This window comes from Platichthys flesus, chromosome 4, assembly GCF_949316205.1.
Source record: "Platichthys flesus chromosome 4, fPlaFle2.1, whole genome shotgun sequence".
Lineage (NCBI taxonomy): Eukaryota > Metazoa > Chordata > Actinopteri > Pleuronectiformes > Pleuronectidae > Platichthys > Platichthys flesus.
In genome coordinates this window covers 7,617,540-7,630,608 of record NC_084948.1, presented here as the reverse complement: position 1 = coordinate 7,630,608, position 13,069 = coordinate 7,617,540, and the positions used below count along the sequence as shown (strand labels likewise).

The window sequence follows — 13,069 nt, the reverse complement described above, 5'->3', positions numbered from 1 at the left end:
TGTGTGTGTGTTTGTGTGTGTGTATGGCTATGAGGACATTCTGGCTGGTCCTCAAAAATGAATATTCAGAGTTAGGACTTGGTTTAGGGTTAGGCTATTTGTTAAGGTTAGGAATTTAGTTGTGATGGTTAAGGTAGAAGTACTTAAAGAAACACAGTGAGCATAAAAACTCACTGTTGCTCTACAGTTTTCTTGATTTCAAAACTGGTTTCATTCTGGAACACTGGTTTGCTACGTTTGTGTGCGTGTGTGTGTGTGTTTGTCTTTGCTTGATTGACTACACACACGTGTGTTTTTCGACTCCTTCTCCATGGCACCGTGCGTCAGTGACCTGTGGGCTTATCCGCCCGACGCTATAGAGGCTTTTGTAATAATAACTGACTTGATGATTACAATAATTTGGATCTTTTGTCGTGCTATCTCTGACATGCAGCCTTGTGAATGCGCGTGCAATCCATACAAAAGTGCCTCTGTCTCTCATCTTTCTTCTGCCGCACACACACACACACACACACACACACACACACACACACACACACACACACACACACACACACACACACACACACACACACACACACACACACACACACACACACACACACACACACACACACACACACACACACACACACACACACACACACACACACACACACACCAAGAGAGCTTGATAAAGTAGCGACAGGGCAATCTGTCATGGCTGGCTAGCTGGTCACATGAGGTTAATAGATTCTACCTCTATCTCGAATTCCCTCAGCCTTCATTGCCATCATCACCGGCCCTCTTACCATACTGGCATATCATCAGCGATAACGTCAAAAAACAGCCTGAATATGGCGCAGCTCGATTAACGGTGACCTGGAAAACAGCTGTATGGCTTTCTCATCCAAATGAGCCTTTTCTCTGCAGTGCTAATGGCAGTGAGGCAGAAAACGTGCTCATACGGTGGAAGAACGCTTGAAAAACTAAAAAAAAAAACACTCAAGAGTCGTCAGCGCATCTGCAAACTCACCCCTCCTGTAGAGATGATGCCTAAAGCTCCACAACTTGTATTACTTACCTGGAATGCTTCTTAAAATATAGTTAATGCTTTATTAAATGCATGCTAAAAGTAAAAAAGGTCTAATCTTCCATATTGTTGTTTCTTGTTACAGGTGAAGATCCATTTTACAAATCCCTTTACTTTCACCTCCAGGACCTCACGGACCACAAGTCCAGGACTTCCCAGGACTTTCATGACCACTGAGACCTCCACATTCAAGGCATAATGAAAAAGCCTCGGCGGTTGATGTTAAAGCCGTGTCTGAAGTGGCTGAAGCCGTCAGCCGAGTGTTTAATCACCTCGTCCTCATTAAAACGAGCACACACTGACACTGATCCCTGACTCCCCCTCCTCACACCGGTGCTGTGAGATCGGAACACACGGCTACATAGGTAGGAAGCTGATAAGAGCTGAACCTCCCCGCGGAGTGGAATCATCTTCAATGGCCACTCCCTCCGCCCTGAAATACATTCTTGACTGCTCTACCTTTAAAATGATGATGCAAACTACAATTTACCATGGGTATCAATTTAGGAGAGCCTTATGTAAAGGTTAGTTTGTCACCCACTTTATCATCCTTTTTTAACAGGGAGCTGGTTGGTAAGAGAGCGGGACTGCCACCCTTTGGACAACTCAGGCAACTACAGCAAAATCTTCCTCTGTAATTAACAAACTATCACTGGAAACTTGTTTAAATGTTTTCCTGCTGAGAATGAGTCAGACGGATTCAAATTACAGCCCTAACCCCATTATGTTATTAGACTTAAACCCTTTAACTGCAGATACACTTATTTCAATTGTTCCATTTAGCAGCTTTAAGAAGTGTGCAACACAATTAACAAATAATCTCGGCAAAATGTAATTTAGGACCATAAAAGGACATTGTTTTAAGTTTTAACATACGATATTTCAGAAAAACATTGACAGGATGTTTACTTCCAGGTATGTAATCTTGAACTGATAATGAATGGTCTGTATGTTCCTCCTGTGGAGCCAAAAGCATGATCCCTTTATACCATAACTGAAAAATGTAATATATGACCATAGTTAAAACAAATGTTTTATATATAGTCGTTATTAATTATTTGTATTATTTCTTTACTCTCAAAAAACCTGAGCAAACTCTATACCCTGATGACGACCATGAGATCCGAGAGAAATCAAGTAATGGAATTTGAGATTAAAGCTGTTTGCACACTTTAGAACATGTGTATATGATGGTGAAGCCTCAGACCCTATAGTGTGGCAGTTCAATTAACTGTGTGTATAAAGGGTGGGAAAAATAAGATATATACATATTCCCAATAAACATATCTGTTTTGCTGTATTTGTTTTTTGTTACCAATTGCTTTGTATGAATTTGTAGAAATTGAATTCATGGAGCACAGATAAACTAAATGTATAAATGTGTAAAAACTGCAGATTCTCTCCATCTCTCGCACAGACACACACACACGCCTGCCTACCCCCTTGACATCCCATAATAATGAGACAGTGCCATAGCTGCAGTTAAACAGGAGTCTTGTCTCAGGTGCGAGGGCTTCCCTGACACAGCGGTGCGGCGGTGGCATAACATGACAGATGACTTTAAAAGAAGCAGTCGTATTTGAATCCATGAATTTGGTCAACTTGCCTGTCTGCATAATTTAATAACACAAAGAAAACCTGGTGCCTGTCTGCCAGATGCATGCTGGTTTGTGTGAGTGTGTGTGATTTGGAGCTGGCATGAACAACTGGCTGTGGGAGATAAACACAATGTGAGAGGATTTTTCTCCTCAGCCCTTGAGATTCCCTCCTCATCGATCAGCCAAGTTTTTATTGTCTTCACACTGATCGGCCAAGTTTTTCATTAGAAAATCTAAATTATCATGTTTTTCATATTTCTGAGAAATTTTCACAAAACAGAAGGGTGTGTGATCTTGCATTTGTATGGGCGACCAGTTTTCCCTCGTTTCTAAACCCATTTGCTCTCGGGAAACAGATGTTACTTTAATTCGTCTGCAATGATAAATGTTGGTCTTTTACTAAACGTCCTTCCAAGTGATCAATAAAGTTTTATGATGCACTTTTCGGTATTGTTGATAGTACTGTTTTTCCTAGGAGTGAGCCGGCCTTATGTAGCAGGAATAGAGGTGAATGTAAATGTTTTTCTGCAAGCAGAAGATGAAACCCACGGCAGCACAGAGCCGCTCTCGTTTCTACCACCTGAAAGTGAGATATTGAAACGGATTGCTCACTAGTGGGGCCTGTCACTATTGGCTCACTTCCCATCTCCTGATAATGGCTGCTGTCCAGTCAATGGGCGCAGTCTTGTGAGTTGGATGTCAAATATTGTCAGGTGATTTTATTTTCCCACAGTGCACAAGTAGACCATTGTGTTCATGTGGGGAAATGAAAGCAGTAGGTTCCACCCATCTAGAAATGATCACATGGTGAAATTCAGTTATGAAAACCAGAAAGATTCCGCAAAAGCAAGATGTGAAACTGTGACAAATATGCAGTTGACCATTCATTCACGCTGATTGTTCTGGTCTGAGTCTGGAGAGACAAATGTCTCACATAATCCAGCATTGAGAAAATAATTCAAATTCAAATACTTCAGACATTTGGCCAAACAGGAACAAGTGCACAACTACACTGGGTCTCAGTCGAGCATACAACACAACCATGCCACCTCATCTTGATTTCAGCAACATTTCTTCCCTTCCACCATCTGTCCAGTAGTTTTTGTATAATCTCACATAAAAACAAACATACAAACCAACAAACAAACAGAGAGGGGTACAAACAGAACCTCATCGGCGGAAGCATAAAGTTATTACCCTCTTGGTGACAATTTCCGTGGTGCTTCGGAGAAATGATTATATCACATTACTTTTTCTCTACAAAGATAACACTCATATCAGTTCAATTCCAGGTCAGCCTCAATAAACTAAACGACCCAGAACAAACCGAAGATAAGGAAAGAAGTGATGTACCGGCCATTAAAACCTACACGACAGGATTTTACAACCCATGTGTGTCTTCTGTATTTCATAACAGTCTGCGCAGCTGTGAGGAACTAGATGTTTCACTTTCAGACCCCAGTCATCTGTTCCTTATGCTATCCTGCGTCTTTAACAGGAATCTCTTACATTTCCTCACACAGACACAGACACACACAGACACACAGACACACACACACACACACACACACACACACACACACACACACACACACACACACACACACACACACACACACACACACACACACACACACACACACACACACACACACACACACACACACACACACACACACACACACACACACACACACACACACACACACACACACACACACACACACACACACACACACACACAGTGGGACATGTGTCCAGATCCTGTCTAGATTCAGGGGCAGTTCACACCTGGAATCAGAATGTGTGTCAAATGTGTCTCAAGTAACTTGACTTTATCTGAGGAATAACTGTGACCAATGCCAAACAAACACAATACAATAGACACACGCACACACACACCACTGCATATACTGTGTTATAAGTTACCAATCCATTTTATTTTGTATGATTTATATGTGCCTTCTAACAAAAATCGTATTTTTGCAACTATTTTAACATCTTCAGGAGTTGTATGTGTGTTCACAGGTATTTACCTCTTGTGGGTCTGTACCTAAGTTTGACTCACTCTGATAAAAAGGGAGGTTGTTGAAAAAGGTTGTTCAACAGTTAAATACTTTTAGTTAACAATTCCATTATTTATAGTTTTCTATTTATCCAACAGCTACCATTATACAAGCTTTCCACAGATCCCCCTGGCAACTGTGGAAGTACCCCTGGGGTAAAACTCCAGGGGTTTCAGAATGACTGCTGTGTGTATCCACATGTGTCCCTGATGTGGCTCATGTGACCAGATCCTACTGTTTCCAAAACTGTGTTTCAAGCTGAGAACACGCACGCACGCACGCACACACACACACACACACAAACACACTCACCATGTGAGGGATCTTTTGTGGCCTCTCAGTTGAGTCATGTGAGTGGGGGCTAAGAATTGACTCTGTCCCACTGCCCCAAGCCTTCAATCAGGACCCCTCTACTTTAAGGTCATTTTTTCTAGTTCCAGCTTTGTACAGTATATCTAAACCCATGTGTATATGTGTGTGATTCTCAGGGGAAAGGTAGAGCACTGCAGAGGTATAGAAAATGTTCCTCTTATCACTGGGAGTGCATGTGGTGGGAGGACAGCGTGGCAGGGTCAATGATGGCAGTATTGATCTCCGATGCTCTTTTATAGCCCTGTCATGTCAGTTTAGCACCTTAGCAACACTCGCTTTAGGGCTACATCAATACTGAGCTCTGGCACTCCGCAAAAGACAGATAGAAAGAGACAGGCAGATAGGGGGAGAGGGAGGACAAATAAATAGAAAGAAGTAAATACCAACTGCAGCATCAAGGACTCTATGCTTTACGGCTCTAAACTTCAAAGTCAGAGTGAGGACACCAGAGTTATCCACTTGTCACTGATGAACTGTTAGTTTCACGCTGACACTTGATTAAAGGAATGCTTCGCTATAAATTTATCTTGACAGACTGTCAGAGGAGGGGGGGGATGTTTGACACAGGTCCTTTAGTTTTTGTTTTGGCCGTAACTCTTGAGTGGACGATGACATTACTTGTAACCACATATACAAGTTAATTTTAGCCTGGCTAGGATCAACCTTCAAATGTTATGCAACTGTCAACATGTTGCTAATTTAAACATTCAGAAGACATACAGGAACATATTATTTTGTAAATGTACTTATTTAGTCTACTTTTAGCTCCATCCTGGAGCACATAATCTGTTGTTAATATAAACATTTTAATTAGTGCAACATTTCAATTGATCCATGAAATTAGTGCAACTGACATGGCTCCATCTTCAATATGGTAAGTGTAATTGAATAAGTGAAAACCCCTATGTGGGTGTGCAGGGCCTTTAACAAATGGGACATCATGTTGCAGACAGCAAGTGTCCCAGTGTACTGCTGGAGCACCAGAGGAAGATGAGGTGGTAGCCACCATACAGAGGAGTAACAGGAGGACCTGGTGCTCCCCCGTGGTTATATGACACAACTTCTTTTCAGAATTCCCATCAGACAAACCCAGGCACGATTTCTCAGCTTGATCGGCTCATTGTTTCAATGTCTGCAACAGTATCACGGTCCTTATAATGTTCCTATACAGCAATTATATGGAATAAAATATCAGATTCCATTCAATTCCTATCATCTAGTTAGTGTCTAAACATTTGGAGAGAGACCAACAAGCCATTCTTGCCCAGAGTTGTGTTTTCATTATTTTTCCTGTTTGCATTTTGGCAGTTTTTCCGATGAACTGACACCTGGTGTTGGATAACATTCACTGGAAATAAAATCCAGCTCCAATTCTGTTTGTTGAGGCAGAAAAACAAACCCTGTTTGCATTATCTGATAGGCACTAAGTAAAAAAACAAAACATGCTAACATCCATTTCTACCGCACTGCACTTTTACTCTTATCAACCCAGGTTTAATTAACTTGTTTGGATCTGCAGGGATTTATGCTCAATTGTGGGCCATTTCAGTGCTCGTTTGTTTGTGATTGTTTGTGTGGTTGTGTGTGTGTGTGTGTGTGTGTGTGTGTGTGTGTGTGTGTATTGCTCACCGATCACAGGAGCAGGCCACCAGCACACAGAGCAAGTTATAGATGATGAAGGTGAAGATGACGGCTGTGATGGTACCACGAGGAATGGAATAACTGGGACTTTTCAGATCACCTGAAGGACACACAGATCAGCCTCGTTGCTCACAGACAGACAATCGGGTAAAACGCACACACGTACACACAACTGGCCTCTCGTACCTGACATGTTAGAACCAGCCATGATGCCGGTACAGCCATTAAACATGACAGCGAAAACCGTGGCAAAGGTCATCACAGTTTTAGTAGTATAATCCACTGTGTAGTCAGCTGTGGGAAGAGAGAACAACAGTTTAGTTCCTGTAGTTGAGCATTTGTCAACAGCATCAATCTACTAGCACTTAAATTTGTTTTGTTAGCAGATCCTTCTCTGAACCTTCACAACACCAAACATCCTGTTTTATAGCATTTGAACTTTGAATTTACATTGTGTTTGGTTTAATGGCATCTAGCAGTGAGGCTTCACCCTCCCCTTAAGTGTGAAGGAGAACCTAGAACCAGAACTAGAGCCAGTCCACAAGAGGAACTGCTTCCAAAGTAGATATGAGGGGGGCTCATTCTAAAAGGTACAGAAAAACATGACCATTTCACTTGGAAAAACATAAATATGTTTTCATTTGTATCACATGTTAAAGTATCATTTTAAAAGTCTCTGTGTGTTTGCATTCTAGTTGGATCTTGGGATAATCCAAAGCTTGCTGTGTGTAATAATTCTCACGTGTCCCCGGGTGCAGGCCCAAGCTACAGTGTTTATGGCTCAGTCATCATGTGTTTGGTTATGAATCCCTACAAGCTGGGTCCAGTGTTCGGTTAGTTGTACATTTACAACAACTAATGGACCTTTTTCTCTGGTGGCACTGTTCACTCGAACCAGAGTTAATAGTGGAGGGAAAAATCACATTTACATGATTCCTCACTGGCTTCCCACAATTGAATGAAGTTTGAATAAACACTGCAGGAAATAGAGCCAGAGGCCCTTAGATGGTAATGAGTGGTTTGTGCTGTTGCAGCCCCTGTTGTTTCAGAAAATAGATATTTGCCTTTTTGTTGGCAGAGGACAGAAGTTTTTACTAATCCGTAATAGAGCTTTTTTTTCCACAGCAGCCATTTTGACAGTAAATAGTAGGTAATCACAGGTGTCCCATGAACCCGGGCTGTAAACAGAGCAAAACCTTCATTAAGGTGATTGTTTATTTTGACAAAACTAGAACTGATTAGTGTTCAAACTGTGGGAATCTGGCCCAGGATGGTTTGAGTATGTTTAATTCAGCTTTTTAATACGTGATTGAATTACTGCTTTAATTCATTTATTAGTTTCCCTCTGTCTCTATAAGAGGAAACTGTGGCACAATTCATGTGGACTGGTTGCTGGACAGGTGCCAGTTTGAAGCAAAATCCATGTCAGCGCCATCATTAAACAAGTTCACGTTTTGTGGTGCTGTCTGTGCGTGCGTGTGTATGAAAAATATTTAATTAGTTCTATATAAAAGAAACATATGTCTTTCCTGTCTCCGTTCAAATAGCTGGCTGAGATCTAGTCACTACAAAGGTCATGGTATCTTTATTTAACCTGATAATGAAATAATGCATGCTGATTACAAATATTTACAAACGGGAAACTCAGTTGAGTCATAGGACATGAAGTTGCATTTCGGTGGAATAAACATTCAGAACTATAAAAGACAAAGTAGTACTTGGGTGGAATGGGTACTAGAAATGCGGTCCTAAAACTGCAGCTACCAGTATCAGAGGAACACACTGTTGAAGACAATGCATTCAAATGTGACCTTTGGTTCTCTGCTTTCATCCACGGACAACAATGGTGTTAGTCAGTGAGAGAAACCAAAGCCCTGCATATGAGGATTTACTGAAATAATACATTAAAAATTTTAAACTTAAAGTCTTGACAAGCATTAAGTGACAAATCACTTATTATTGCAAATTAATAACTGCACTATCATCATCTTTTGAGCGTTGTTGCAGTTTGATAAATAAGTTGAGTAAACCGTGTTTTGCATCCCAGTTCAAATTTATGTTTAAAGTTTAACATTGCTGAAATGTTTTGGACATTACAACAGTTTAACTCTGGGTTAAAAAAAGACTTCAGTCAGAAGACATTAATACCATGTGATGTACAGAAGCTAGCATCATCCAATTTATTTCTCTAACAACAGAATTGTATTTGGACAGAAGAAATAGAACAGAACAATATAAGACTTGTACTTTAATCACATTAAAGACAATTGGCTCTTTCAGTACCTGCTTCATCTGTATGTGGTGAATTCAAGTCTGCTAATGTTACAATCTTTTTCTAATTCATTCAACTGAAGGTTTTATTGGGAGATAAGCCGACTACTGACCGAGCATCACTCAGCACCACAGTTAGTTTTCTTTGATTCAAACTCAAATGGGAAATTTAACTATGTGTTATGAAACTCAAAGAACTCTAGAGTTTCAAAATTGGCCATTGCGTGAGGAACTGAGATTTGATCAGATTTCCCCAGGAATTGTAGGAACCAGAAAAAAAGTCCCACCAGTGCCTCAACTAGACCCATCAATGACAGACAATATGCAGCATAGTTTTTTTTTTTCATAAGGACTATTTATGTACTACTTACGTGACCATTTCTTTGTCACAAAATCCAGACAAATTAGGTATTTGAGCAATAATTGCATCCTATTATTATTAATGTTATTAGTAGTAGTTCTATGACATATAAGTTACTACTATTTTTTGTTGTGATTCATTTAATGACTACACAGTTAAAAAAATATTCAAAGAAGCTAATTATGCTGAAAAACAGAACCACACCACAGTACACCACTCTGCAGGTCGTTGTTATTACATGGAATTCCCCTAATTTAATGGTTTTAATCAATTCAACTCTTAGTGCTGATGCTGATTAGTCATTGGTATCTCCAAGTATAAATCTAAGTCTGATTTGCATATAGCCGTTAAGACACTAAAATGTTTGGTATGAACTTCTTTGTGACTGAAGACCAATATTTGGACCAGCGTCCTCCAGCTTACCCCACAGGTTCCCTAGCAGCGTATCCACCTTGAAGCCAGTGAAGTTGGCTGTAGTGGGAACCACAGGGCCCGTTCCGTTGGCCGTGGCCGAGCTTGGCAGCATGATGGTGCGAGGCCCTACGGCAAAGAAGCTGATGAAGATGGTGCCCAGGACAACCATGACCACCAGGAAGATGATGAAAGTGGCCTTGGCGTAGATGTGGGCTCCAATCAGGCACACCAGCAGGCAAAGAAGGGCGACGCCAGTGGCATAGAGCAGAGACCACCAGTAGCCAGACGGCAAGACCTGGTAGGGAGAAGTGATCATAGTCCCGTCTAGGAGAGGACAAGACGTCCAGTAGAAGGTCAAGAGGGAGAAGATAAAAGGAAAGATTAGTTAATGCTTCAAATAACCCAAAGGATATTTAGCATAACATTATAACACGGAATATTAATAGACATATAATGTTCGAGATCTCATGACGTGACAAAAAGCAATGCTGACACTTTCCAACCAAAACACTGAACTGGCAGCGCTTCACCAGCTGTTAACAATCAAACGTACCTTCCGGCTCGCCGAACGTGCCGACGATGGCCTCGACCAGACCGAGCACGAACAGAGCGCTGCCGCACACGTTAGCCAGGAAGAACATGATCCCGATGCTGCCACCAAACTCTGGACCCAACGCTCGGCTGATCATGTCTGATTAATGTTAAGCCATAGTTCACCTGTTTCTGGACACACAGTGAAAACAGGTGTGTGTATGTGTGTGTGTATGTGTGGTTGTGTGTTAATGTTTGATTTACTTTTTTGTTACACATACATCATCATGACTTCAGAGGACCTTGCATTGACTTGCACTGATTTCCTGGAGACTTACCCTCACCTTAACCAAATCACTACATGCCTAACCGTAACCTTAATCTTAACCTTAACCCGTAGCACTCATTTGGGGTGCTTAGTCTTAACCCTTTAACTAAACCTATAGACTAAATCTAAACCTAACCTTATAACATGTATTCACCTGAGATGTAATGATTTATGTCAGTGAGGACTTGCTTTAAGTCCCCATAAGGAGTCCCAACGATATTGTGACATTTTTGAACAACTTAATTCCTGTGCCCATACCTTAATCATGATATTATTACTTAAAGGGAAATGTAAAGAATTATTAAGAAGAATTATTGGCGGTGATCCTTGGTTAATTTATTACTAATAATGTACATGATCATCTGCAGGAATTCACAACAGCACAAACCCAAAAGCTAAGAAAACAAGGGAGTTTGACTGATCTTTGTTTATATCAGCTGTTAGATAATATCAGCAGATATGAGTCTTTGAGTATCGGCATAGTTGTTTGCTTTTATGCAGCAATATTATTTTACAAAATAAACAAAGCATAAAAGATAAGCATTTATGTCCACTTTTTACAAAAAGTTATAAATGTAGAGTTCTAAATGCAAATCAGATATATTGACTAAACAAAACTAATTAGGGTAATTTACAAATTCCTGGCAGGGAAGCACTGGCATCCCAATCCCAAGACCTCAACAGTGCCTTATGATGTAGTTAATAAACAACACTCCATTCAGAGTCACAGACAATGCACAAACGGAACAAGGGTGTTGTTTGTGTTTGTGTTGGTGCAGCATGCACTGTGTGCTCTCTGCCGACATATTGACCATTGCTAGTGTTACTGACACTGGTAGGTAGGAGGATACAATAGGCTCCCCCAGCATCCAGGGCTCCATTGGTGGAGATGGCACAAACTGACAGCACAGTCATGCAGATGATGAAGTAGGCCACCAGGAACATGAAAATGGCTTGGTACAGTCCACACTGGCCCACCAGGAATCCTAGTCAGACAAAAAAAATATTAACAAACTCTGCCGATCAGCTGGTTAAACACAGAACTGCTGTCCTCAAAAGTACCTTCAGTGTGGTGAAAGAGGGAAGCTCAACTTTCCCGACATGGGGACACACAGTACACAGGGGAAGTGAGAGTGCACATTAATACGCACTAAGATCTCCAGCACATCAACTACGTTTGAACCACACATATGAAAACTGCCCCGACAGGGTGCACCGTGCTCGTGGTTCATGATTTCGGAAAATCTTTCAGAGCTCATAATGAAAGTTGACAATAATCCAGCTTCTCTACAAGAAAAAACTGAAATCACATGTTGAAAATTATTGGTGTGAGAACATACGTGGAATATAATTTGTCTCTTTTTAAACTCCCCAAATTCTATATAAGTGATAAGTGATATATAAATGTTACTTAGACTGTTTTTTTAATTCCTGACTAGACCCAGGTGTCCACAGTCAGAGTGGCAAGCAGAGGCAGCTTTCTTATTTTTGAAGAACATGATTGGAAGTCGATTGAAGAGACAAGGCCTGTCTCAAAACCCATTATACAACGTGTACAACATAAGAGAGTTGGTCTGTGGATTTTAAATGTGAAATGTCTTATATTTACAGGAGCTGTGACATGTCAAGATTATGTTGAGACTCATCAAGACAATCAAGAAAAAAGGACAAATGAAACCTGTCATAGGATTAATTAAAAATATGGATCTGGTTCACTAGGCTGCACCTTCCATTCCACACAAATGATTTGATTTACAATAATTTATAGGACCCCCACAGGGTATCAGTTGATATATTACTAGAAGTTTTATTAAAATGTAAAAGATCTTTATAAAGGGGAACTACCGTATTAGAAAAATCCTCAGGCTTCAGTTTACTGGATGCTCCATCGAGCTGCCAAGTCTCTGCTCTCACAGTGTTGAGACTTAAGGGTTAGGGTTATCTGTTGCATGTTACAAATGTCATCAAAATGCCCATTTGTTTGGAATGACTTCTCTGGACATTAAGCTGTGTTTTCACGTTGGTTCACGCTGACATGTGAAACTCAATTTCACATTTCAACTAATTTCAAGATATTATCCGGAGTAAAGAGCATGTCTGAAAGCTGCTTTACAGTAGGAGTACAGATGTGTCCATGCAAGGGAATGTGTTAATAATGAGGTTCAGCAAAAACTTAAATCTCGGACATACCAAAAGTAATTTAGTTGTCAAGATCAAAAGTCATGTACTGTACATTTTAAAAAAGCTGATGTGTTTCGGGAAACTAGTAAATGGCAAACGAGCTGGTACACTGAGTAAACCAGTTCCTGTAAATGAGCAGAAAATCCTTTACACAGGGAAGTAAATTTAGCTGCAAAACAAATCAACAAGGCTCTGCAGCATGTACAAGGACATGCTCCCTTCTGAACAATCAAG

General features: G+C 40.7%; 1 protein-coding gene across 1 annotated transcript in view; it reads right to left on the bottom strand.

Moving 5' to 3' along the window:
* The window catches only part of zgc:153039 (uncharacterized protein LOC767698 homolog), a 58,991-nt gene that overhangs the window by 42,036 nt on the left and 3,886 nt on the right, over positions 1-13,069 (bottom strand). The window contains exons 2-6 of the mRNA XM_062386205.1: positions 11,506-11,640; positions 10,349-10,486; positions 9,805-10,119; positions 6,936-7,043; positions 6,738-6,849 (exon numbers count right to left, since the gene is read on the bottom strand). Of these exons, the coding sequence (XP_062242189.1) occupies positions 6,738-6,849; positions 6,936-7,043; positions 9,805-10,119; positions 10,349-10,486; positions 11,506-11,640 (808 nt within the window). The remainder of the gene's footprint in view (positions 1-6,737; positions 6,850-6,935; positions 7,044-9,804; positions 10,120-10,348; positions 10,487-11,505; positions 11,641-13,069) is intronic.